Source organism: Manihot esculenta, chromosome 9, assembly GCF_001659605.2.
Source record: "Manihot esculenta cultivar AM560-2 chromosome 9, M.esculenta_v8, whole genome shotgun sequence".
NCBI lineage: Eukaryota > Viridiplantae > Streptophyta > Magnoliopsida > Malpighiales > Euphorbiaceae > Manihot > Manihot esculenta.
Window position 1 is genome coordinate 36,288,940 of NC_035169.2, and position 27,642 is coordinate 36,316,581.

The 27,642-nt window shown below is 30.6% G+C and overlaps 4 protein-coding genes and 1 pseudogene across 14 annotated transcripts; 1 reads left to right on the forward strand and 4 right to left on the reverse strand.

Annotated features, from left to right (window-relative positions):
- Positions 1–797: 797 nt before the first annotated feature.
- On the reverse strand, positions 798–1,316 carry LOC122724648. Its single transcript, XM_043960187.1, has one exon. The coding sequence runs from the start codon at positions 1,314–1,316 to the stop codon at positions 798–800; it is 519 nt and encodes a 172-aa protein (XP_043816122.1).
- Positions 1,317–2,013: 697 nt separating this feature from the next.
- LOC110623714 lies at positions 2,014–3,585 on the forward strand (annotated as a pseudogene).
- A 643-nt stretch (positions 3,586–4,228) lies between these two features.
- On the reverse strand, positions 4,229–5,235 carry LOC110621930. Its single transcript, XM_021766231.2, has one exon. It carries the CDS (start codon positions 4,883–4,885, stop codon positions 4,307–4,309), a length of 579 nt encoding a protein of 192 aa, XP_021621923.1. The 5' UTR covers positions 4,886–5,235; the 3' UTR covers positions 4,229–4,306.
- LOC110621931 lies at positions 4,229–13,143 on the reverse strand. 11 transcript variants are annotated; one of them, XR_006351876.1, is made up of 6 exons: positions 12,835–13,142; positions 12,382–12,607; positions 11,098–11,185; positions 10,922–10,999; positions 9,253–9,344; positions 4,229–4,737 (listed from the first exon to the last, which is right to left on the reverse strand). XR_006351876.1 is itself a non-coding variant. In XM_043959500.1 (5 exons), the coding sequence occupies exons 1-5, from the start codon at positions 12,869–12,871 to the stop codon at positions 9,327–9,329; spliced, it is 447 nt and encodes a 148-aa protein (XP_043815435.1). In that variant the 5' UTR covers positions 12,872–13,141; the 3' UTR covers positions 8,454–9,326. The 11 variants fall into 11 exon arrangements, 3 of the variants coding, with proteins under 3 accessions (XP_043815435.1, XP_043815434.1, XP_043815436.1); XR_006351878.1 differs by lacking the exon at positions 4,229–4,737 and adding an exon at positions 6,710–8,401; XR_006351877.1 differs by lacking the exon at positions 4,229–4,737 and adding an exon at positions 6,710–8,405.
- An 822-nt stretch (positions 13,144–13,965) lies between these two features.
- LOC110621928 (bidirectional sugar transporter SWEET16) lies at positions 13,966–16,164 on the reverse strand. Its single transcript, XM_021766230.2, has 6 exons — positions 15,997–16,164; positions 15,837–15,873; positions 15,530–15,740; positions 15,185–15,346; positions 14,498–14,617; positions 13,966–14,388 (listed from the first exon to the last, which is right to left on the reverse strand). The coding sequence occupies exons 1-6, from the start codon at positions 16,028–16,030 to the stop codon at positions 14,197–14,199; spliced, it is 756 nt and encodes a 251-aa protein (XP_021621922.1). The 5' UTR covers positions 16,031–16,164; the 3' UTR covers positions 13,966–14,196.
- Positions 16,165–27,642: the final 11,478 nt, after the last annotated feature.

A 27,642-nucleotide genomic window follows, 5' to 3' on the forward strand; every position in this document is an offset into this window, starting at 1 on the left:
CAATTGTATTGTTTATTTTTTTTAAAATTTCTTTAGCTTGTCCAAAGCAAAATCAATTTCTTTAAACAAAAATTTTCTCTTTCTCTCTTCTTATTTTAAATTATTCTTCTTATCTAACTACTCATCTAGATTAAACAGAGTTAAAATCTTGGTGAGATCGATACTCACTTACTCTATCCATAAATTCATATTAATCAAAAAAAGGAAGATAAGATTTAATTGACGGATTCGACGACCGTCACTCTTTATCTCCTCATTGATACATTCTAATTTCCTAGGATCATAGATATCATAGATTCCTTCTTTTTTTTTCTAACACTTCTTTAATGTTGTAAAAGAAGAAAAAAATCAAAGAAAATATAATATTACTAATTATCGTAATACCAAATTAATATAATTATATATTTCTTGAAAGTTATAAGGAAATAAAACTAAGAGAAGAAAAGCACAAGAGATTTAACTTTTTCTATATAATTTTATAAAATTTGAGAATTTTTACAATATTGTGATTTCCTTGAAATTAAAATTAAATAATAAAAAATAGTTTTTTTAAAGATATTTTTTCATGAAATTTTTTTCTCACGGAAATTATTTTTATATACAAGTTATTTTTCACAAATTGTTTTTATATACGGAGTTAAGAAATTTTATGTAAGGATAATGATTATGGACATTTTTACATGAGATTGAGAAAATAAAATGCTGAAAGAACATAAAAATTATTTTTAATGAGATTTCCTCAAATTACATTAATGTTTTAAGAGGATATCATCCATACATGCAGATAAACACATAGGCTAGTTTGTCTCTGCCATTTCTACTAATTTTTTAGAAATTGAGCAAAGCTTGTTAAACTCAAAGTTCAAATCACCCAATGGATCTTCAGCCTCAACTTTTTCTTTAAATGAAACCCTACAATCGTCTGACCCTGCGATTGCTTCCGTGAGCGATGCCTGAACATCCTTATAAGCTTTAGAATCGAAAGCTACAATGGACTCTTCAAGCTTTTTGGTTGAACCTAAGTAGAGCTCAGAGCACTTTGTGAGGCATTTCTTGACGAATTCATCTGAAGTTGTTTTCAACAATGAGGAAATTTTCTCCTGCATTGTAACTCCATTTGAACATGTCGTTTTTAGTGCAAATTTTGCAAAGCTTTGCACATCTTTTTTATCTGCTTCTGGGGCTGATTTCAAAAGCGACGTGCATTCGCCTAAAAATGGGGTTTTTTCGCAATTGTCAGGTGCAAAATCTGCAGCTAGGTGAGTAGGGATTGCAAGAACAATGAAGAAGAAGAAGTAGTAGTTTGAGAAAGACATCTTTTTTCCTGTTGATATTGTTTAGATAAAAGTTTAAATGGCCTCTGGTCTTTTAAAGGGTATTTGTCTATTTTTGGAAATGGATTTATATGGTTAACCTCTCATCAAGGATAATACAGCTTCACCATCCAATAGAAACGGGCTTTAGTGATCTGCAAATTATATTTAGTTTTACCAACTACGATATATAGCAAACCAATTAAAATGGTCAAAACAAAAATTACAACGTCTAAATAGAGGGTGGTAATTTTGAAAAAAAATTATAAAATAAAAAAAAAACCTATTTATAAATAGAGGGTGGTAATTAAAAAATAATTAAATAATTAAATTATCAAAATTATAGTAAACTAATCCGACGGAAAAATTTTTTTTATAAAAGTAATTTGTATATTAATAAAAATAAAAATAAAATTAGAAAATTTTAATTAATATACTCTTTTAATCTTCTTAAAATAATAAATAATTGAAGGGAGGGATCATCTGTATCAAATTTTTTTATTTTAATTTTTTAAATAATTTTTTAAAAAATATTTTGATAGTTTGCGATTTTAATTTAAAAACAATACTATGAACCGTTACTTCAAATAAGTGTCCAATGCTATGAACCGTTAAAAAATATATTAATTAATGAGAAAGAAAATATAATAAATATGAGAGTGTTAGACAATCACTTAAAAAATGACCTTATAGCTCTCATTGATAAACTTGGATCAGATCAAGTGTTTATTGTAGCTCATGATTGGGTGCCATTGTTGGATGGTACATGTGCTTGTTAAGACCTGATAGGGTGAAGGCATTTGTTTGCCTTAGTTTTCCTTATAGGCCAACAAATCCAAAGATGAAACCTGTGCAGGGCTTGCGACTTCTCCATGGAGATGACTACTATGTCTGCAGATTCAGGTTCGTTCTTCAAGAACCAACTGTTCTTCTTGCTACTTGAGAAAAATCCTTAGTGTTTTTGGTATGTTGAATTGGCAGGAACTAGTGGAGATCAACACTCTCGTTTATGATTTCATCAGGAAATACTGATCACCCTTCGTTCTCTATTTCCTGGTTCCTATCTGTTTTTAAGTTTTAAGCTTCCTTCATCTTTCACCAAGTTATTTCAAGATTCCAATTATGTTGCCGACTAGCCGGGCACCAAAGAACTTATCAAGATTGCTTTTAAAGTTTCTCAGAAACAGATTAATGAAGCTGCCAAGAAATAAAAAACCTTGCAAGAACTCGAAAATGAACCAAGGGCCAATGATGCTCTTAAAAGCTGAAAAGAACTTATGACCATGTCTATTGAGGAGCTGCAGAGCTCTTTGGAGAAGGTTTCTGACTTCGATGTCAGCTTTTTGGACCAACTAATGGCTGATTTGAGAACTTGGCTTAGCGCTTCCATCACTTACCAAGAAACTTGCCTGGATGGATTCGAAAATTCAACATCAGATGCTGGACAAAAAATGAAGAAAGCATTAAAAACTGCAATGGAGATGAGCAGCAGTGGTCTCGACATTATTGATGGTTTCGCTAATGTTATCTATCACATTAGCACCTATCACACTGCAACAGTTGGTACATTTCACATCCTTGATTATTATTATTATTGCTATCATATCTTTTCCACCTGTTAAATAAAATTATGGCATGTCTGATGATGCAGTTGTTCATGGAGACAACTTCGTGGCAAAGAACATTGGGTTTGAGTACAGCACAGGTCCAACTAAACATCAGGCAGTGGCATTGAGGTTTTCTGCAGATTTTGCAATCTTCTACAACTGCACAATGGATGGATACCAAGATACACTATATACACATGCCAAGCGTCAATTCTTCCGAGAATGCTCTGTCTCAAGCACCATTGCTTTCGTATTTGGTGATGCACCAGTGGTGTTCCAGAACTGCAAATTCATGGTCCGCAAGCCCCTGCCAAACCAGCGGTGCGGTGCATTGTGACTGCACAGGGAAGAAAAGACAGGCGACAGCCATCAGCAATTATCATCAAAACAGCACAATCACTGCTCATCCTGACATGCTCGCAGTAAGGAAGGAATTCAAGTCATATCTTGGGCGTCCACGGAAGGAGTTCTCAAGAACAGTCATCATGGAATCTTTCATTGATGATTTGATCGACCCAGAAGGATGGTCCCTAGAGAAAGTTCAAACGGTAGAAGAAGTCTGGGATTTGAGGGACATTACGGCTCTGCTTTTTTTCTTTTTTTGCTATTAATTAAATTCCTTGTGTTCTTATTATTGTTTCTGGAGTTCTACTGTTATTTTTAAAGATTTTTTTCTTCTTTTTAATCAAAATATCTAAATCATACAAATTTGTACAAAATGAAAATCTTTTTAACAGTATCTAAAAATGTTAACCTTTTTTTTTTCTTGAAAAGCAATCTGGGTCATCCAGCCACAAGCCGAACTGGGAAGTCTTCATTAGTAGTTTTCAATCGCTTGCTGGATGTGGTCGTAAAATTTCGACTCCAAAACTTATTGCCAGCATTTATATCGTTACGAGAGTTGTTGGATTTGTTATAAAAAGTTTGCTGCTACTAGCAGCCGTGAAATTCAATACAATGTTGTGTCAAAAAGCAAAGGTGGGACCTTCGCTTATGGCCCATTCACTTTTCATTTCAAGTGAACTAGGAAAATCAGTCTCAGGAAATTTCCAGTGATTTTCAGTCTCAACAGCCATGATTGCCCCTTCTGTCTGTTGTATACAACCAGATCACACAGGCACTGAGAATTATTCCTCAGCTGTACTCCATAAACATTCATCGACATGCTTAATTTTCTAATCACACGCACGCATCAAGATTTCAGTGGTAAAATAATCCAATGAAATTCCATCAAGGCAAAAAACGAATCATTGAAATCCCATTTGAATGGCAAACAGCAGCAAGAATCCCACCAAGAATTTATGAAAATAATTCCAACAAGAATTCAGTTCAGTTCATCCCAATCAAACAATGATTCACAATCAAGAATTCCAACAAGAACAGTTCCTATGAAGAAGATACAAAAGGGTTTGATCTAAACTTGCTTATTTTCCTCTGATCTCCACATTTCAAACCACACCCACATTGGGGAGACTCCTCAAAATTATCAATAGGAAATCCAGCAGAAGCAATTCCAACAGAGAAATCAAGAGAATCCCCATTTCTTGAAACCTCAACAATATCAATCCACATGAAAAACAACTTCACACTAACACCCTCCAATCTTGAAAGCTTGCCTCTAGATATGAGCCCTTTGACGGTTGACTTGTATCTAATCTGATAAGATCCTTCAAGAGAAAAGATGCAAGTACCATTCAAGAATGCAGAAAATTTACCTGTTGTCTTGTCAAGATAATAGCCAGTGACTCCCTTGGGGAGCAGCCCAACTGGAAAGTTATAGAGAGTGAGGATTTCATATGCTGTTGGCTGCTGGAGGCCTGATGATGACGATAGACATTGTGAAAAAATGAGAATTAGGCAAAGAATCGTTGACAGAGATGTGTAGTTTTTTGGGTAAATCAGATACATTTCTTTTTGTATGCCAAAATCAGAGATGGGTAGATTTTCTTTATCTTTCCTTTTCATCTATGTATATATATATATATATATATAGAGAGAGAGAGAGAGAGAGAGAGAGAAGTTGAGGCAAGAAACGGAAAGGTGGTTGGTTGAACCGTTGAAGCACAGCTCAAAGCTGCTTAACATCACAAGAAGTTTGGGCCTTTGGAATGAGAGGGGCCTTAAAATTTTCATCCAAGCCTTAGGATCCTCTCTCTCTTTCTGAAAATTACATTTCAGTCCATGAAATTTGATTAAAGAAAGATAGAAACTATATTCTAAAGCAAGAAATATATATAGTTTATGATATTAAGAATGAAAAATGAAAGTTCTCTAATTTTAGTTCTATCTATTTTTTAGTTTTATTTTCATTATATTTAATATATATTTATAATTTTATCTTTTCGAAAAGAGTAGCTAACTCAGATTTTCTTTTATAAAAATAATTTTTAATACGTTAAATTTAAAATAAATTTTATTGCAAATATTAAATAACTATTTATAAATAAAAAATATATATTTAATTAAAAAACATTTTAAAACTATAATTTCATATGATAGATCTTCTCATGATTTTTTTTTTCCTTATAATAAAAAACGAGGTACCCGATAAATAAATATATATTATCTAATAATGTACTTCAAAGCAATCATTCACATAATTATTCAATTATTGACTGAAAATATTTTATATTAATTATAGTTAGTAGTTTATCATTTTTTAAATTTAAATTGATTATAATTGAAATTGAGTTGTTTAATAATTCAAGTACAAAAAGATCAAGATTTCTTGATTTAATTTTAATTTTAATTTTACATGTAAATATATATTGAAAGAGTTGGTCCAAGAGGTAAATTTGATCATTTATCTTTCATTTTATTATTATTTTTAATTCTCCTTGACTATGCAAATATTCATGGCATTTGAAAGTTCAATTGGGCCAGATTACAGAAGTTTTTGAGCCGAAAAAGCCCAGAGATGGGCCCAATTCATAGTTCTTAAAAAATATTTAGGATTTTAATACTTAACTTTTTAAAAAGCTGTTACCTCAACTGAGAGTAACCCATCAAATTATTTTACTTTAAATAATAAAAATAATAATTAAATTGTTTTGAGAGCTCTTAAAATTTTCATGATGTTCATCATCGTTGTTCTAAAGGCCTTTTATAATTTTGCAGTTTAAAGAGATGAGATGAGATGATTCAATTAATTATTCCAAATTGAATGAGATGAGATTTTTTTTTTTTTTAAAATTTTGTAGATGAATAAATTGAATTTTCTCTAATTAAAACCTGTCATTAAATTTTAATTTATATATTCACAGTCAACACATACACAAAATAATTGAAAGATTCCTAATAGTGTCCAAAAAAACTATTATCTGCACATGCTAAAGTCAGACCAAAATCTTTATATCCATATATGAAAAACTCAATAAATTTTAATGAAAATTATTTACTCAAACCGGAAAAGCAACAATACTCGTCTCAAATAATTTATTTTAAACAAAAAATTAAATGAATGGTTAGCTGGAGCTTGTTTTCATTATATATATCAATAACTAACATTTCCTAAATAATTAAAAATGGTTAATTCAATCGTAAATTAATTTAAATAATTTTTTAAATGATTTAAAATAATTAATCTAACTTATCTATCTATTTATTTTTAAATTAACTATATAAACCCCTTTAATTTTTCATTTCTCACTTGTGTGAAATGTTTCAAAACACATTGGACTACTTTTTATCAATACATACAAAGTTATATTCCGCATTGCATAATTTTCACATAAATATGTAATTTTTTTAAATAAAAATAATTAAATTTTATATTATAAAACCATAAAATTAATAAAAAAATCAATTAATTCCACAAAGGAGCTGAGTGTTCAAATAAAAACATATATCAAATGGTGAAAGTAGTAAGGAACTGACCAATAGTATTAATTATGAAGCTTCAAATCAGCCAAGAATTAGTAGAAACTGTATATATTGTGGTAGATGCATAATTGAAGAAGAGCATATATAAGAAGAGACAATAGAGATATGTGTGCTTTTTCTAAATCACCATGTACGGTTGACGATTAAAGGGCACAACCCTACCAAACCATTTGCATACTTTCTTATAATAGCGAGTGGACCTAACTTTTTATTATCTTTTCTTTTCTTTTTGTCAAAGATAATTGCATTTCATAACATATTAAAGACTAAAGTCTAGCATTACAAAGAGACCAAACCACATATTACAATAAAACTCAAAATGAAACCATAGCATTTTCAGGAGGAAAACTAAAACAAGGGGCCACTTTCGGATTTCTAGTCAAATTTAACTAAAACGTTGGATATCTAGCTAGACACTCAATACGTATCTGATGCAAATTGAAGCGTTGTGTCCACGGTCCAGAAATTTAAACAAAAGATTCCCAACAAGAGAAAGTCAAAATATAGAATAGCGGGAGACTTTTACGTCTCTAAGAATAAGGCATCAAAATATACATAAAATACAGAGAACAATCGACGACTTCTTTAACAAGAAAACTTCTGTAGAAACAACAATATCGAATATGCAAGAGGTTCAGAGAAGAAAGAAGAGGAAAAGCAAAAACTTTTTAGCTTTGGTCTTGGAGTCTATGGTTCCAAAAAGACATGGAAGTTCCTCTTTCTTCATAGAAACAAGATCGATGTCCACACCTCTAAGATTTAATTAGAGTATAAGAACCACAAACACTAAAAAGAAATAGACATTTTGCAGGGAAAATTTTTCCACTAAAAGTGCTAATTTCGCCAGTAAGTATTAGTGGAGAAATTAAATTTTGCCCGACCCAAAATATTATAGTGACGAAATGTGATTTTGTCACAAAAACCGACTCTAGTGGCAAAAAAAATATTTTCCACTAAAAATTCAACTTTTTGGTGAGAAAATGCTTCCCAAGGCTAAAATATTTGGCAAATATTTTTTCCATTAAAAAGTAAAGGGAATATTTTTTCCACAAAAAATTAATATATTTGTAATAAATATTTTTCCCACTAAATACTCGATATTTGTTGCAAAGAATTTTCACACTTTTTTTGTGGCAAAAATAAATATGCAAAGAATTTTCACACTTTTTTTTGTGGCAAAAATAAATATTCTCCATTAAAGTAATTATTATTATTATTTACTCACATTTTAATTTATCTATCTATCATACACAATCCATTAAAATAAATGATTATAAAAATACGCATACATATATAGAGAGACAAAATACAAAAAAGAAATATATAAAAATAATTTAAATAAAATACAATCGTTAAGAAGTTCAAAATAGACAAATGAAAGTCAATGTATAAATATAAAAATTGCAATATATTCATCCAATACCACAGTACTATAACTTAAAATCAAATATTTTACTTGAATGAATTACAAGAATCCATTTGTCTTTTTCAAATGAATCAACACTTAAATGTCTAATAATCTTTAGGAAAAAAAAAATTTAATAAGAAATCCGAGTTATAAAAATCCATTTGTCCTCTTGGATGAATATGCATGTAAATCTGTCTAAACAAAATAAGAAAAATTTTGATAAATAATATCAATCACTAAATAGTATAAATAATAATAATACAACTCCATAGTAATAATATTTGCAAGTAAAAGTTGCATAGTTCTTTAAATAAATTATGTAAATTATAAAAATATAACTAAGTTAGCAAAGAGCTTTCAAATGATAATAAAATTATCATCCGTTTTACCTTTCTTTATTGATTTTCCTCATTAAAATGCAATAAATAAATTAGTTAACATATAATTAATAAAGTCAAGTAGGTCATTAAATCAAAAGTCACTTCAAAAGCACTTAGTTTTTTCTTTTCTTTTTTTTTTTTATTCATTGTGCTGCGGGGAATGTCCATGAAATAGAATTCTAAAGAGACTGAAAAGAATAATTATAAGAAGGAAAATCTAATCCGAAAATAAAAATGTCAAATTATTTTATACATATTGCATCTTTACTCAACCTCATGCATTATAAGAAAAGGAAGAGAGAAAGACACACACATAATAGATATGTAGCTTACTTAATCTAATGCTAAATTTATCAAAATAATTAATTCACATTTATTAAAAGCAATTTTATGAACTAGAAATATTTATTCCTATCCAATTTTTTCAATAACCAAAGAAATCTATGCAAAGACAAGACTTTCTATGCAAGGACACGACTTTCTTGTATCATTGAATAAACAAATAAAGGCAAACAATCACATAAAAGAATTATACCAAAAAAATTACAATAATGAACCATGTTTGAATTTCAAATTATGATCAAAAGCATGATCTAAACTACAAACTCAAAAAGGCAAACAAAAAAAAGTTTGAAAAGGTGAGATTTGAGTTTGAGATGGACCTCATCAGCAGTGGAAGCTGAAGCTGGCTATTTCTTTCCTCCAATCTCTTCTGCAATGCACGAAGGATGATAGTTTATCCACAAGACCTCACCTAGCAAAAGGATGCAAACAACAGGATAACAATATGAACAATAATAATAATAGCTTCCTAAAGAAGATTTGAAGAACTTAATGATAGTTTATCCAAAACTGACATCAGAACTTGATGATGAACTTCTGCAGCATGAGCAGCTGTTGCATTTGCTCATGTTGCTGCTTATGCTGCAAGAAGCTGTTGGCCTACAATATCTAATGATGAAAAAAAAAAAAAAAAAAAAAAAAGAAGAAAGAACAGAAAACAAATTGGAGCCTATACATGATTCAAATTTATCTTGGAGTATAAATAAGTAGCCAAAAATATTTATGCATATGGAACCTGCCCAAAAACCATCCTTGAATAAAATCATAGCCCACAAACCATCCTAGAATAAAATCTAGTATTTGACAAAGTTAAGCTCATGCTTTATTGAGTAATGTTGTAACATCCATGCTCAGGTATATGAGTTAATCTTAAACCTCTATTTAATCAAGAGCAAAAAAGTCGGTTAAGTTTCACGATAAATGACAATAGTGTAGTAGCAGGCATGTTTACAGCAAATCCTCAACAAGTTAATGAGAAAATAAATAAATATAACCTTTGTTCTAACCCATGTTTGTTCAATTTAGGCTGTTTGATTTAGAATGAGCTGTTAGAAAGTTTAAAATAATGACGACAAATGTCATAAATGGATAGGGTTTGTCTTTTAAAATAAAAATCTTCACCAACCCATGAAGGACAATCCTCTAAATTTATAGTTAATCAAAAGTTACACAGGTCTGAACCAAAATAAGTGATAAATGCTTTACATTGTGATGGAATGCAAAGGGCACAAAAATGAGTGACAAATGGTGCTGCAGCAGAAGCAGAAATACTCATACTGTTGCTGCTGCTGAGTGCAGCATTCACAGCACAGCAACAGCTAGTGCTCATGCTGCTGTGCAGCAACAGCACAAGCTGCTGCATGCATGCTGCAGAGCAGCACAAGCTGTTGCAGCAGCAGCAGCTGCTGTACATTTGGCAACTTAAGTATTTCATGACCTATCATACTTGTAGCAAAACTTAGATATTCATGCTCAAACCTAAGATTTTCATGACCTATCACATCCAAAATCCTTCATACTTGTTAGAATATTTCAATTCTCAATTCAATTCATAAAATTCTATTCAATTCATCTTAGCCATTCAATTCTATGGGATGAATCTATAATTATACAAGGATCATGATGAATCTTATAATTCAATATGAATACATCAATTCAGTTGATTCTTTTTTTTTTTTTTCTAAAGGCTATTAAAATTTAGAACTTCAGAATCTAAGATTTACCTCATTTTTTACTGACTATGGTTTTAACAATTAAATATTTCTTAAACTGCTTTCTTTTCCCTCCTTTTTCATTTTAAATCTTCCCTTTTTTAAAATTCTTTAACAATAAATAACATAGTTGCTAGCTTCTTAGACCAAAATCATGCTTCTTTCATCAATTCAAGATAGACTGGCACCATAACTCAAAGCAATCAAATATTTTGATCCCCTACTAAAATTTACATATATATATAATGCATACAAGTCCATAGAAATAAATTTCAACCTGGTCTCGTCTCGCAAGCACTTTCTCTTTACTCACAACCTCCTCCTGACTCTCGTACAATCCCAAATCTTGCAAAAACTATACATCCTACATATTTTGAAATCAGCAAGTGCAGAACCACTACTTTGACAGGATCACAATAATGAAAAACATAACGAACAAAACCACAAGTAAACCTCTTTAAGTTTGCGAGTCTTTATCTCATCATACTCTATTGGTCCACCCAAGGAAATGGGTTCTCTAATGCCAAGCCGTGAGCAGCAGCTAATGAATTGATTAATTTCAAATAGAAAGTATGCTAAAGCAAGATTATCACAGGGACTAAAGATTTTCGAGTTGGGTATCAAAAATTACTTTTAGAAAATAAAGGAAGAAACTAGGCAATTGCATCAAGTAGAGGAGTAAAAGTAAAAGCAAATTGCATCATAGTCATTCCACCATACAGAATACTAGGCAAAAGGGATGAACATATTGCAAAGAACCATAGGATTTCCTAAAAATAGCAATAGTGAAACTATGCACAATAAACAAATCAATTAAAATTATCCCAATGGTGCACTCAATCTCTGTAAACCCATAGTCATGAGAAAGTAAAAAATTATGCAAGATGGACTGTACCCCACTCCCAAATCTGTAGCTTGAACAAGGTCACCGTTCCGCAAGCTCCAAAGGAACTATTCTGAAATCTACAAACAATAATGCCCCGAGAAAATGAGTTTTGCGATTGGGTAAACTGGGATTGCGTGGAAGCTGAGCAAACTGTGGTGGGTCGTCGAAGGGTGGGGCATTGGTCGCCGTAGGAGAACAAAGCCTGAAATTCGTTAGATGCAAGCTACGAGAGGAGGAGCTAAAGGATACATGGATATGAGTTCGGCCAGAAATTGGTGAGCCACGGTACACAGGAGCGGCAAAATCGAAATGGGTTTGTTCTCAGATAGGAATGGTAGCAGGTTCAGTGGTGGAGGAACGATGGAGATGAAAAATGGAAATGGCAGGAGTTGTGGGTTGCGATTTGGAAAAAGCACCGTAGAGAAGAGTTGCATGGTATTAGAATCTCTCGATATTTTCACTGGGTATCTGATCATTTTTAATTATATTTTCACGTCTAAGTATATCTCTCGATATTAGATCTTTTTCAATTATATTCTTATTGTGTATTGCATAAAATGTCAGGTGTGATTCAAATATACATGGTCTTAGAATCTCTCGATATTAGATCTTTTTTAAATATTTTTTGTTTTATTTTCTGAGCATGAAGAGTGTTAGAATTTCATGCATGGATAGAAGAGTTGCTGAATCACCGCCCCAAGAAATCCAACATTTAAAATTGCCACTAGAATTGGCGTTTTCACCTGAAGCAGTAACTAATTTCTTTCAGAAAACAAACCAATTCCTGAAACTCGTATAATTAAATTAAGATAATAAAATTGGTAATTAATTAATTAATATGCATAATTAACCTTTTTATCCTTGGTTGGGAGCGTAGATGAGAAAAAGTGTGACATAGATGCACTGGAAAGCAGCACCAGTCGCATTCACAGTCACCACAAGCAAACCGTCTAGGTTCATGAATCCATAGAAAGTCCACAAATTTGTAACCCAGTAATGAAGTTACGTAGAGCGCCGATTTGTAATTCTCTGTTGATTTCTTCTTCACCACCCTTGAAAATGTCTTTCTAACAGAGACTAATTCAAAAAAAATTATCATACAAATTAATTAATTAATATTTAAAGTCAAATACCCTCATAAAGAAATCGTATTTTCTTGTTTTCTACTCACATATGGGAAGTAAATATAAACAAAATCATTATCCACTGATAAATTTAATTGAAAGTAATTAATTACAATGTGCATGCATTAAGCATATGATTAATGGGAAAGAAAGAAAGAAATAAAGAAAGAAAAAGCTAACCAGCAATGCCGATAACGATGAATCCCAAGCTAGCCATGAAGAGAGAGATAATGGAGTGAAGAAATGGTTGAAGAAGAAGAAGATGATGATGATGATTACGTAGATAAGAAATGCATGTGAAATAGAAGAGGAAGTACGGGGCTACTGATGAAGGGAAAGGATCGAAACAAAAAATATATATATATACAAATGCTTTGTTTGGGATTGGGACCAGCTTCTTTAATTAACTTAGATTTTAGTATCCTTGTACGAAAGTCGGAGAGAGTTATGTGGTTCACATTTGAATGCACGTTACACCATCATTTATTTAATTATACTACTAACGGTGCTGGTGGGCCGCAGGTGTTGCTACAAGTATATATATGACGTTCAAATAAATAATTTATATAAGCAAAATAAAAAAATTGATAATATAACTATTATATTTTTAATTTATATGACATGAAGTAATTAGATTTATAAACTTTACAGTATATTTGAATTGGAATTAATTTTTACCATGGATATGAAATAGAAATTCACCATAACATTTTGAAAATAAAATTTTAAAATGTACAACTTAAAACATATGATGAGAGGTATAAATTTATCATAAAATTCGATATAAAAATTTTATCGTTTAAGAGTTTATTTTATATCTTAATTATTTTTTTAATATTTTAAATATTTTTATAATTTTAAATTTTATTTTTATTATAAATAGTTTTCATTAATTATTAAAAACTCATTCTGCAATCTTTGAAAAAATTTAATAAGAATATTCGTCTTTCAGTTTATTTTTTCTTTTATATCATTTTAATTAAACCACATTGATTAAAATTTTTAACAGAGTCTAATCAGTTTTTTATCGGTATAGTAATTAATGATAGTAAATTTCATATAAATTTTATTAGAATCCATAGTTAATATATATGTAATAATATTTTTATTAAAGAAATTAAATTTATAAATCCAATTATAGTGGATTTTATTTTTTGAATTACGTTATTGATGTAATTATCTTATTTATTAATAAATTACTCAATATATTAATAAGAGATGATAATTAGAAAAATTAAATTTTGTAGGTAAATGTGCACGGAGATGTGATACACGAAGTGCAATAAAAAAACAAATGGTTCACAGGAAAAGAAAAGGTTAAACCCACTTTTGGCAAATCTAATAATATGGTAATAACAAGACAATAATCAAAAAGATTATTTTAATTTAAAAAGAAGATCACAAACTCGATGGTTTCCTGTTCTTTCAAGAGAAACCCACAACACAATATGCCCATCAATCCCCTTGCTTGCAAATCAAGAAACATCATCACTTTTTTTTTAATTCAAAGCAATTTATCATTTTGGATTAATTTTTTTTCCCCTAATTATGATTACATTGGCAATCACCTCCCTTGCTATTGCCAACTTGCATCTCCAAGTCTCCTTTGACCACGTTGTCCGATCCTTTTGCTTGCATCTCATCCGTTGATTTGGTTGACTTTGGCTGCTTACTGTATATTGCATAAAGGATGAACTGGACTATCCCCAACACAACTCCTAGAACACTGGGTATCTGAACATTTTTAATTATATTTTCACGTCTAAGTATATCTGCATTATCTTCAATAATATACTAATTAATTATTATAATTAAAAATAAAAATTAAAAAAAGAATTCATACTGTCATATAATAGTCTCTGACAACTGCAGCATATATTAACCAAATTGATGCGTTTAGAAAGAGGGAGAATGATAGCAAAAACGGCATGTATTCCACGCTCCTCGTCTTGATCACCGTTTTCTGTTGCACATATAATTAATTCACGTTACTAAAAATATGTTATCCAAATTCAATAACTCATTAAAAATATTATTTTTCTAAATTGATCGTTTTTAAATTTAATAAAATTGAGTCTTTTATTAAAAATAAAGGTTAAATAACCATTATTGCGACAGTTTTCTCTTCTAATTTGTATAAATATAAAATTTAAATCCATTTATGGTGAGAAAAGCGAGTGGTATCCTATTTGTATGGTCCACTGAATGAACAAAAATAGGGGAAAAAAAAAAGTAAGAAAACAACCTCTTCTCCTTTTAGACGTAAGAAATTAAAAACTGAAAATGAAAGATCCAAACTTGCATTCGTATATAAAGTTAATAAAGTGAAGTCTAACAACCTATCATATTCAAAAATAAATATATCATTTCAATTTAATAAACAAGTTTTTATAACCGATTTAAAAAAATTCAGTTATCATATAAGAAAATAATTTGAGGAAAAAATATTTTACTTTATTTTATTTTATTATTAATGTAGTATATGATTTTTTTTTTTTTTTTGGTTAGAAAATGATTTATTTTTCAGTACCATGACGGAGAGTGGTGAACCATAAACGATAGTGGTCATTCCAACACATATAAGTCCTACAAAAGTGAGCCGCAGTTTTCCATGCATGGCTAGAAGAGTTACTGCAATCACCGCCCCAAGGAACCCAAAGTTTAAAAGCCCCACCAGCTTTGCCGCCCTTACCTGAGTAAAACACCACCGGAAATTAATTTTATTCAGAAACAAACAGAATATATTCACGATATTGTTTGTAGATTATATAACTAAAAAGATTCAGTTGGAATGTCCATCATCCGGTGAGTTTTAGAGTTCAAATCTCAAACTGAGTTAAAAGAAAAAAGGAGATATGAAGTTGTAGTAGTGAACCTTCTTATCCTTGGGAGCGTAGATGAGAAAGATAGTGACATAGATGAACTGGAAAAAGGCACCAGCTCCATTCACAGTAACCACAAGCAGACCACCTGGTTTCAGGAGTCCATAGAAAGTCCATAAACTTGTACCCAAGCATGTCGTTATATAAGGAAACACTTCGTAATCTCCTGTCGATTTCTTCTTCACCACCTCCCAGAAGGTCTTTCTGAGTAAGATTAAATCAAATATAATTATATGAACTACAACGAAACTGATCAAATTACTGATGAAAAAATCAATAGTTTTCATGGGTTGTACATACATGGGAGAAGTAAAAACGAAGAAGGAAATGATGTTACCTGCAAATTAACACATAATAAAACAGAAGAATCATTAATTTGCCATAACAATATTGTCTTTAATATTATTATCTTAATGGGTTTATATATCATGCATGCATGGTTGATTAAGAGAAAGCTAACCAATGACTCCGATGATGAAGCTTATGCTAGCCATATGATGAATTAATGGAGTTGGGAGAAGACGTGGGGTTAAAGAAGAAGGAAGAAGGAAGAAGGAAGAAGATGATGACGACCAGAGAGACGAGAGGAGTAAATGCAAGAGGCCTGTGTGGCTAGTGATGCATGGAGGGGTTGATACGAAATATATATAAACGTTTTTTTTTTTTTTGAATTTTCTTTTTTTGGTACAAATATTTATTTTTATTTTAATAATAAAAGAAGAAGTTAATTCCAATTTTGAGTTATTTGTTTGAATTAGCATAGAGGGGAAGTTATTATATACACCCATTTAATTTAAAATTAATATTTTATTTAAAATTATAATAAATATCATTTAAAATATGATACAGTTCACATATAAATATAATTTTTAATTAATTAAATATATAAATAACTTGTACACTGATATTTCATATAATAACTTTTATTTATTCGATTCTAATTGAAACTTAACTCAAAACTTTATTATACTAATTATGTAAAAATCTAAAGACATTTCATATTTAATTTCGTTTTTAAGGTAATAAATTAATTTAATTAAAATATAAAATCCAATAAAACTGATTAACACCTATGTTTGATAAAATATGAGGATGGCGTGGGAATTTTATTTTATTTATTTTTTTAAGAATCAGTTTAATGTCTTTTTCCTGTCTCCCTTAATCTCCATTATCCTTTAATAGAAGAGGGAATTGTGGTTGAATGGGATAACACGGCTTTTTAAAAAGGTCTTTTGGATTATGGTTTTGGCATGGAAGTGGATTTGCTTTTATAGATGTCCAAATATTATTGGTTTATTTAAAGGGTCTTTTTTTAACAAACAAATAATATGAAATATAATTATTACGTCATTTTTAAAAAGGCAAAAAGATTTCATCAATTTGAGAGCTTTACGGAAAAGGGTATAAAAGTATGTAAATAAGAATTATAAAACGAAAAAAATAAAATTAAATGTATTTCCTTATGGGTAAAAATATACATTCAGCAAATTATTTTATTTATACCTACAAATTAATTAATTAATCTGATCTTCCATTCTTAATTTATAGCTTCATCAGATCATGTGCCTAAGTGCCTAAACTTATTAATTAATTAATTAATTTCTACTGTTTCAGTGTTGCATTCATCCCAATAAATTCCCACTGTAAAGCCACACATAGATTCCCTACGTGCAACTAATTTAATAAATATTTTTCTGATCATCAAGTGCTTATCAAACTGGTGAAGCAATCGCTTGCATCACTTAGCATACATAGTCACAATTGAAATAATTAAAGACATAAACGTCGGATTAATTAAGTATACATTGCATATTGAATAGGTCAGAACTAGCTAGATAGCTAAGAAGCTGTTAATGGTGGAGTAAATTATTAAGAAATGAGGTGAGTCATGAGGCACTAACTTATATCTAGGAAAATCTTACACAGAATCCTCGAAAGAAAGAAAATAAAATTGTATAAAATTGCTTAAATTGGATCCTCGTCAAGTTCACTCGGATCGATGGTTGTTGTTGTTGCTCAGGTTGAAATTAATGGATTTCTTACCAACTCTAAGGCTGCTTTAATATTTATTGGTTGCTAGGAGTTAGTGGTCACTCACTTTTGGATCCTGCAGGGAGCCAAGCCAGCAGTAGTGGTGAGATTGTGTGTGGGTGCATAGAATTCCTCTTCACTTTAAACGCCATAAAAAAAATAGCGTCTTTTATCAAACAGGTTACATCCAGCTTTATTTTAATTTCTTGTGAATTAAGTTAACCTAGTATTAAATGCGAGGAGAAGTGGGACAAGGATTAGTGCAGACAGACAGTGAAACAGTGAGTGGTGAAGAGGATGGCTTGGCTAGCTGGGTGGGTGCAGGGGAGAGGGACAGTTACTGAGCACATATGGGAAAGGGCTGAGCTTTGAGGTTCGTGCTGTGCCAGACACCTTTTTTCTGTGCTGTAAATGGCTTTGATCATAGCAGCAGCAATGGTTTATTACACCTAGCTGGAGGTGGAGCTACTGCCAAGTGTTCATCCCATGGTTGTGCAGGCTTATTATTGGTTTGGGTGCCATTTTTCCCGATGAATAGGGCGAGGGTTTTTTTTATTTATTATTTTTCTTTTTTTAGAAAAAAAAAATGGAAGAGATTGGGTCTTGTTAGCAATGGAGAATTAAAAATTGGAGCTCCCTTTTGTTTTTGTAAAATTTAGTTTCCACTTTGTCAGGTGTGATTAGAATAAAAGGTTGAAAGAAGACTATTAGTTTCAATTTGTAGTAATGTAATTACTAATTTAAGTAGTTCACTTTCACTAAAAAAAAGAAAATTTATCCAAAATCATATATATTAAATATAATTGAATCTAAAAAATTTTCATATCTAACACTAGTTTTGTTTAATTCTTTCAAATACCCAGCTGCTCGGTTTCTCTTTATCCCTGACTCTTCCTTCTCTACACGATACGGAAGGTTTAAGAAGTAAGAAAGATAATAATTAGTATGGCAACTGAACTCCATCCATCTCAACGCACTCATTTTAAGTGCTTCATTGTGGGTGTGCCTCCTCTCAATCACATCCATTTGTCTCCATATTATTTTACCCCAAATTTGTATAGTTGTTTGCTCTAAAACAGAAATTATATATTTAATTTTATTTTTAACAATATGTAAAATTAATGAAAATTGATTTAAATATAAATTAATATAATAAAAATATTAAATTAATAACATTATTATTAATTAAAAATGGTATTTCATTCTATTATTTATACAAGGCATTATTGTTTTTGTCACTTATTATTATATTAATTTGTGAATTTTTTTTTTCTTATAGCACTATGTATGAAAAAAACCAGCACCACATATGTATCCATAATGCGTAACTATTCAGGTACAACACGTGTGGGTGATGAATGGCCATTTTTTTCATCTAGAAGTGCCTAAAAGCTTAGGGATGTTCACTATATAATATCTATTATAATTAAATTTAATTTATTTTTAATAAATTATTTATAGCTTTTATATTTTTATTAATTTAATTAAATAAAAATTTAGTGAGTTTAAAAATTAAATTAGAATTAATTTTAAATTTGTTAAACATGTACTTTAATTTAATTAAATATAAATACTGCATAAATAAAAATTAATTTTCTAAATGTATCAAACAGACAAAACAGTTATGATAAGAAGAAATTAGTTGCAGTGGGAGTGGCATGCAACACGAGCTGAAACTGTTGAAGGGATAAGAGTAAGATCTTTCCCAGAAGATCGCCACTATTGCCTTTGTGTTATACACCTGTGTGCACTAATTCTAAACTCCATGTTTGAAATGATTACTTAAAATATATTTTTTAATTAAAAAAATCGCACTTTTTTAAATCCCAGATTTTAATTTTATTTTGTCTTAATTAATTAATTAAAATTAGATCATAGATAAATATAATAAATTTATTTAACATTATAAACGAATAATTATAGTTTAATATAGTTTTGTAAAATCATTTCATTCTTATATTATTTTTTCTATCATTAATTAGCTTATATAGTCATACAATTATTTTATTTAATTGCTAGGGAGTTTTTTTTTTCATTTTTTTCATAAAATAATTATTCAATAAAAATTTCACCTATAAAAATAATTGAAATTAAATTTCTTTCATAAATTTTATTTGCTATTCTTGATATGTTTTATCATGAGATATTAGAGCAATTTAATTTTTTTTATTAATATATATTATGATATTTTAATATTTAAATAGATATTGTGAGAGAAAAAAATATTTTTTTTAGAGGATTTTTAACAAAATTGAACTTTATATAATTTATTTTCTCTGATTAAATTATGGTAAGAAATGCAAGTGATGATTAAAAAAGAATTGAAAAGGGTGGTGGTTAACACCTCGAGCTGTGTGATGGATTTTATATACCTTTATATATATATATATAATTATCATATTTATCATCTTCTTTTTATTTCCTTTAACAATGCAAAGTTGAAAACACAATCTTTTTCCAGAAAACATACGATACATGCCATGTCTATTTCATGAAATTCCAAATAAACTTTTATTTTTTTATTTAACGTTTAATTTTTAAATTGAATTGACCATTTTAATTCCACTTAAAATTATTTCAATTCATAATTAAACCAAGCTGATTTTTCTTTTTATGTATTAAACTATCTTCCCATGACTCTTTAATGATTAGGATTCATAGTTAATCCCTCTTATAATGAATTATTCTCTAATTATCAAACTTGAGTTTTTTTTTTATATATTATAGTACATTGAATAATTGTGGCTGATTTAGGAGTGACATGGACAATTTTTTTTTTATTCTGTTACCGTACGTAATAGCATGCAAAAAAAATAGTACCACCTAGTACTAGTAGGAAGCTCCCAGGATGGAATTAGATTTAAAAAAAAAAAAAAATTGAAATATTCTGCAGGAATATGGTCAAAAGCTTAAAGGCAAATTCAATGGTCAGTATGGGATTGGGACCAGTTTGTATCTGGAATCAATTTTATTAGAATTAGGACATGAATTTCAATCAATTAGAGTTTCTTTATCTGAATCGAACCAATGATTTAATTTAATAATTTAGTTTTATTTTAAATCGAATCAAAAGTTAAAATCAGACCAAGACCCTAATACAACAACACAAATCACGGGTCACACTCCAAATGATTCCACCTTTGCTTGCTGCTGCGGTCCAGACTTTACATCCTTTTCTGTGTATTTTATTTATACAACCCATTTCTCTGCAATTTTTTTTTTTTTTTCAGAATGTACTCGTAAAAAGAGATCCCTATCCTGCCTATCAACTTTAATAATATATGCTACTTTTTCTACAAGAATGTATCTTTTTAGCATATATATCCCCAAAGTCTGCAACAATTGCCGATAAAAAAAAAATGTTGTTATAGCTTAATTAAGTGACAAAAAAACGACGTAGCATTTACTAGATACACATGTTTATGTAAGTGGGTTGTCACGTGCACAAATATTAATTAGTTCTTTCTTTCTTTCAGTCTTCGTTTAAGTCTACGCAATGGGAGTGTTAATCAAACACGAAATGAAAAAGCAATTGGAGGACTTGCAAGTTGCAATATACAATAGAAAAAGATTTTAAAACATTAATAAATAAATAAAAGTTAATTGCTTTATAAATCACTTTATTCAGAATTACGTGATGTACTCACTCACTCACTATATTCATCTTTCTCTATTATTAAAACCATAAGAAAATATTAAAAAGATCAATGCTCTAATCTAATCTTACCCAATAACAAATATCCCACATTGTATATTCTTTAAACGTTTTTTTTTATTTGGGATAAATTAATTAAAAAAAATATCAAAAATATTTTAATATATTTTTTATAATTAAAAAAATTAACTAATGTGTTTTACCATTAACCAAATAATAATTTTCCAACTCAATTCAACATTTGACAACCCAATCCATATTACGGAAATTGGGCTGGGCAGACATTAAAACGATCCAAACCCGGCCCAGTTTTACATCCACTACAGGTCCAAAAAGTTTGGCGCGAAAATGCTCCTCAGAAATTGTCATTGCTGGACAAAGAAGAAAACTACCTCAGAACAGAAGGTTTATAGATCGATTCTACGCCTTTGTTAAACCCTAAATCTGCTACTGCTTCTTCTTGTTCTTCTTCACTTACAACAAAATGTTCAAGAATTAAGTCATCTCTGCATGTCAAGTTTTATAGATAGGTTTTTGCTTTCGATTTCGTGCTTTTTTTTTTTTTCATGATCAAGTGAAGGCTTATGTGCAGAGAAAAATTCGACAAAGTATTGCAGATGAAGTTAGGTTTCTCCGTACTCTTGTAATTGCTTTCTTGTCTTACGTACATTTGACTTGATGAAGAAACAAGGTGAAAATTTCACTTCTAGTGCAGCACCCAGGACTTGAACCTGTTTTGGATGATTTGCTTCCAATGAAGTCCCCTTTAATTGTTGCTAAATGGTAGGGTGAATTCTCTGTTTGTCAATTTGATTGGTTTGTTTCTTGTAATTTTTTTTTCGTTATTTTGATTGCGCAAATGCCTGTACAGTCAGAATCATCTGAATATGGTGCTAGTGAACAATGTCCCATTGTTTTTCAATGTCCTTGATGGGCCTTACTTGCCTGCACTACCTCTTCTTCATCAATGCAATGTGCATCTTTGTCTAAATGTTAACTTAATCTCATGCATTTGTCTCCATTAATTTACTTGGATTTATGGTATCCTTTAAGATCCAAAACACCTGTACATTCATCACTTTATGTTCTTCAGCCTGTTATTATCTACGGTTAAAAAAACCCTTTAATGTTGTTCTCTTTTGGCAGTGATTGGGAGTTGTATTTTTCTGCTAATATAACCCATACAATACCTACTATAATAAATTGCTGGTTTTGCATATCCAAAACTACATCTAGGTGGTGCTTTGGATGAACAAGTGAGAGCAGAGATTCCTATGGTATGGATTGTACTCGGTTGTGCTATGAATAAAGAAGTTTCACTTTCCCTTTTGATGTGCTTCCCATTTAGTTTTGCTGTTTTTTCTCCTCTTCTTGACAATGGTTATTCATATTTATGTCTGATTTGTAATTATGAGTACTCTCAGGCTATAATGGCTGAAGGAAAGCAACATGCTCTTGCTATTGGCTATACAAAAATGTCAAAAAGAAATATAGGCTATCTTGTAACTTATTGGATCATGATATTTTAAGTGGGATGGCAATCTTTTGGATGGACTTAACAGTGAAAAGCTGTTTTTCTACTTACCCCCTGGAAAAGTGATGAGGGGAGTATGTCATGATCATCTGATCATTACATACTTGTGAACGGAGAATCTTAAATATTTGAATGAGCAGTGATAATCTTCGTTCTATGTGTATGATTTTCCCTGCCATTCAATGTTGAATAGCTATTTTCTAATATATTTCTTCTTGTCACTAGACATACGAAATGACATTTGGCTTCGAGGACATTGCGCTCTCACACTTGCCTTGATAAGCGAGCTATATGGCTAAATGTTTCTGCAAAGATGGAAAAATTGAATTCACCAATCTTTTTAGTCCCTCTGCATTGTATAAGCTATCAATTGTGATTCAATCTTGTTGTCTAGTATATTTCAGGTTGTCGCAAGGCAGAAGAAATGTCATTCAGCGTTGATGACATTGTTCTTAGTCTTACGCTTGCCATGTCCTTTGGCTAAATGTTTTATGAGTTTGGCAAAAATGAAATGCTCTTAGAGTGGTGTTTAGCCGAAATGTGTTTCTTTTGCTCCTTAAACCTTGACTATCTGTTTATTGAACTTGAGTTGTCCGCAGCAAGATTGAACTGGTGAACATGTTGATCATGCTTTGAACAATTTCAATCTTTGGACCTTTATGGTCTTTATGTTGAGAGCAACAGATTGAGGTTCTTGTTGCTGATGTTGGCAAAATAAAACACGAGAGAAGCAGTGATGAGTTTATTACTTTTTGTTTTGTGTTTCTTTACATTTTGATTGGAAAATGCAATTTATCTGAAAATTTCTCTGTTTACGGAAAAGCAATCAACAAAGGAGTTCGGGTGACTAGCATTATCTCAATGATGGTCTTTTGAAGGCAGAGGTCCTTGTCAAATCTTCTCTCAATGAGCTTGTAGGGAACAATTTATCCTTCATAATTTAGCTAGCGAAGTTGAAATGACTTGATGACATTCTACAAGGAAGAACTTCTAAAATCCTGTCATGTAGTACTACTAATAATATGCACAATTATATAGTTTTAATATTTTAAAATATTTAAATATTGAGTTTGATTTTGTTTAAAACGGATTGATTCGTTTAAATTTTATTATCATGGTAAGATTGGAGAATAATAAGAAAAAAAATTCAATTTGGACTTTATATTCTGAGATCAAATGTGGTCACAACCAAATTTATAAAAGGATAAAAAACAGAGTCATACTTGAACTTAAATTTCCAATCGAGCTGTGTTATGAACTACGTTATGGATATAATATACTTAACGAACATAGTCCAGTTTCAAATCCGATCTGAGAAACAAACAGATAACTCTCGTCTATTAAAATATACTCAACTTTGATTTTAGTTGCTTGTATTTAGGTTAAATTATAACTCTTAGCACTATAAAAAGAGGACATTTTGATGTATCTCGGATCTCATCTCATCGTTCATCTCCCATTTTTAGCCATAAACATGCATGGCTAAATTTCTTTTTTTCAGTTCAAGGATAATTAAAATTTCAATTCAATTGGTTGTGAGATTTATGTGATTCTATTGTTTTCTCAATTATTCTTGGTATTTATATTATTCCTATATTCATTACTTTTATTCTATTGGTTGTTGCATTAAAGCGCCATTACTCAATTGGTAGAATGATATATTACTATTTAGGTTAATTAAATCCGTAATTGTTTAGTTAAACTGTAGTGAATTAGGTTGTATAAGACCTTTCTAAGGAATAGTAGAATTTAACTTAAATGAATCGAATGTCTCGCATTTGTTAGTTAGAATTAGATTATTTTAATTTTTAATGCAATAATGGGATTAATTCCTAGGAGCGTCTCCTACGGTTGTCCAAGAGTTAGAGCTAGTTAATGAACGTCTCTTAACTAGTTTAAAATCTAAGAAAGGAATGGGTATTTGAAACGTTTTCGATATCTATACCTGATTTATTAATAATTAAATTGAGATTATTTTATACATGTGCTCAACCAACAGAAACTAAAATTATTCATTTAATTGAATGTTTCTCATATTGATTATTTCTCTTTAATTTAATTACTTCTTTCTTTGAATTGATTTTATTTATTTTTCTACATTTAAAATCTCCCCTATTTTATTTTATTTTATTTTTTTCATTCAATACAATTAATATAATATCCGTAATCGTCTCTACTTATCGTTATCACAAGTTTTATTTTAAAGCAAAAATTTATTTTTTATAGTTTCGACACCCATAAGTATTTATGCTAGTAAACGATGTTTCACTATTATATCTTCATATCACACTTGTTACTTCTCTATCTTTATTATTGTTGTTATTTAGATGTAGAGCATTTTGTTTATTTAGTTTTCATTTAACATGAGGCTTACTGGTAAAAGTGGGAAGGGAATTAACCAATTACATCTTGCAAATAGAGCGTCTAGATTGAGGGATTTGTCAAGAGTAATTGCAGTAATGTCTACATATAATGCAAGAGCTTTAGCTTAGTTGGTATCATATTTGCACTGCAGCTGTCAATATTTAGATATCCGGTGTTGGTTATCTTCTTTTTCCACTGTAAACTTTACCTGTATTGTTTTTACCTTAAATGTTCATTTTTTAATGAAGATATCATGTACAACTTCTTGTAAGTGACTGATTTAGCGGTTACTTTGCAAATACATGTTGAAGTCCTGCATGCTTATCTCGTCAATATTTGATTGATTTACATCAACGAAGAGATATTAAATTTACTTTAACACTATTATATATGTTTTTGTCAAATATTATAATACTTGGCTAAACTCTGATATCAGAATTACAACTTTCTGATGTAATCTCCGTTAGAATTCAGAATTTTGAAAACCGAAAACTTTAAAAAGGGTAAAATAGATTTTTATAAAATAAATTTAAAACTTTTTATGAGATTTTTTTTTAATAAAAAGAAGATTTTCAAATTATCAAGGTTTGGTCGCTGAATCTCTCATATTGGACTGTCGAACATAAACTGGTAGACTCAGCTATAAAAAGGTCTCAACCCGATTTTGAGAAAAGTTATTCTCTCTTCTTCTTAGTAGAGGTAAGTTTAAGACCCTTTTATGAATTTGCTTGAGTTTTTTTCAAATCTTTTATAAATTCTTGAATTTTACCTTTTATTTTAAAAAATCGAGTTTTGATTTTCGAGTTCTAGCTTTCGAGATCTTTGGAGCTCATCCTTTCTTCTCCTATTTCTCTTCATTGTTGCTGTGGTGTCTTTCAAGAGGTAAATTGTCTTGCTCAAAACTCTTTGATTTTTGAGCCAAATGTGAGTTGTATGTATGGACAGAGTTAATGAAATGAGAATACATGCAAAGTTTATGTCTTTTTTCCCATTTTTGTTTTGAATCTTAAATGCTTATGTGCTATAAGTGCTTGAATGTTGTTTTTGGAAGTCTTCTAACTGCTTAGAGGCTCCTAAGTTGTTTTGGATTGTTTGTGAGTTATTGCATGTAAGTTGGAAGCGTTTTGGTGGCTGTTGGATAAGGTAGAATCAGATTCTCAAGTTCGGCTGCCGAACTTACATATGAAGACTGCCTTTTGACTGCCTAACTTGCCTCTGAAGGTTTAATCTTCGAATCTGTAAAGGGACTTTAGACTACTGAACTTGCCGCCAAAAGTTTCCCGTCCAACCTTTTTCAGCTTGTTCTCTACATGCTTTTTTATATGTTTATAGGAATTTCTTGGAGTAGTTTTAAGTGTTGTAAATATTATGTCTGGTTCCTCATTTAAGTCAATCTGTGTACATAGGATCAAATTTAGGAGAACGTAGAAACTTGCAGTGAGATAATTGCTTCAAACTAGGCCTGCGTCACTCAAAAGTGAGTAGAAATAAATCGAACTATTATTTTAAATAAATCAAATGTTTTAACCATGTTCATGTATCACGAATGTCATGTATATATGATTAAGTTGTCTTGTATTAGAATTCACAAATATGATGTATTGCATAATTTATTGTTATTGTGATGGATGTTGGATGACTCACTAGTTTCGAGTATATTATGTTATGATATGTTATGACGGATATGGAAGTGCAATTCGAGACCCATTTTACGCCCCTGTATTATATAAGAAAAGGTTCAGGTCGAGACCTATTCTACGTTCCTAACACTATGTATATGTTATGCTGTAATACCTGGCTAGAATCCGGCACCGGAATTTCTGTTGTCTAATGGCATCCGGGGTGTTGGGATTCTATATAAGGGTAGGAGTTATGTTTTCTACGTGTTATGATGTGTTTTCTGGGTTTACAGTGTGATAGTTTGAGTTGAAATGAGCCAAGTCAGAGGAGCCAAGTTCGGCCGCCGAAGGTAAGTTCGGCCGCCGAAAGTGCCCAATGATCGGCTTCCGAAGGTACGTTCGGCCCCCGAATGTTGCATGGTTTTGCATGCGATTCGGCAGCCGAAACTAGTTGGCCAGCCAGCTGTTGGGCATCCTTAGTCAGCATTTTGGACAGGTGTTATCACCAGATCAGGTCCAGAAGTTGGCCACGTCTCCTATGCTTTATGTGCTAAGTTTGAGCAGCTCATGCAAGAGTTTGCTCGTTTACCACGTTGTGAAAGTGTTGAAGCAAAAAGTGAGTGTAATACCCGGCTAGACCCAGTGAGGTTGAGAGAGTTTGAGAGTGTGAGAAGAGTTGGTCCGTTTTCCCTTGTTCAGAGTGTGTAGCTTCTTGCTTCAGGAGGTAAGTGATGCTCTTGACCAGGGTTTTATGTTTTCTGAAGGTTTTATGGGAGTTGGGGAGAGAGAGATGCATGTTTAGGAAGTTAATGGGAGATTTAATGATTTATGCATGTATTCCTGATTATGTGTTATGTTTGTTTTGTTGTTTGGGGTTGTTAGATAGTTTTGGACCCCTGTGAT

Excerpts from the sequence above, each read along its gene's own strand:
- LOC122724648 (XM_043960187.1), bottom strand. The coding sequence starts at position 1,316 with ATGTCTTTCTCAAACTACTACTTCTTCTTCTTCATTGTTCTTGCAATC.
- LOC110621928 (XM_021766230.2), bottom strand. The coding sequence starts at position 16,030 with ATGGCTAGCATAAGCTTCATCATCGGAGTCATTG. Across the intron at positions 15,741-15,836 it reads TTCGTTTTTACTTCTCCCAT|AAAGACCTTCTGGGAGGTGG; the intron begins GTATGTACAACC and ends AATCTTACTCAG. Across the intron at positions 15,347-15,529 it reads ACGCTCCCAAGGATAAGAAG|GTAAGGGCGGCAAAGCTGGT; the intron begins GTTCACTACTAC and ends TGTTTTACTCAG.
- LOC110621930 (XM_021766231.2), bottom strand. The coding sequence starts at position 4,885 with ATGAAAAGGAAAGATAAAGAAAATCTACCCATCTCTGATTTTGGCATA.
- LOC110621931 (XM_043959499.1), bottom strand. The coding sequence starts at position 12,871 with ATGGCTAGCTTGGGATTCATCGTTATCGGCATTGCTG. Across the intron at positions 11,186-12,381 it reads TCCCAACCAAGGATAAAAAG|CTGCTGCTCACGGCTTGGCA; the intron begins GTTAATTATGCA and ends TCAATTCATTAG. Across the intron at positions 11,000-11,097 it reads AGACTCGCAAACTTAAAGAG|TTTTTGCAAGATTTGGGATT; the intron begins GTTTACTTGTGG and ends TAGGATGTATAG.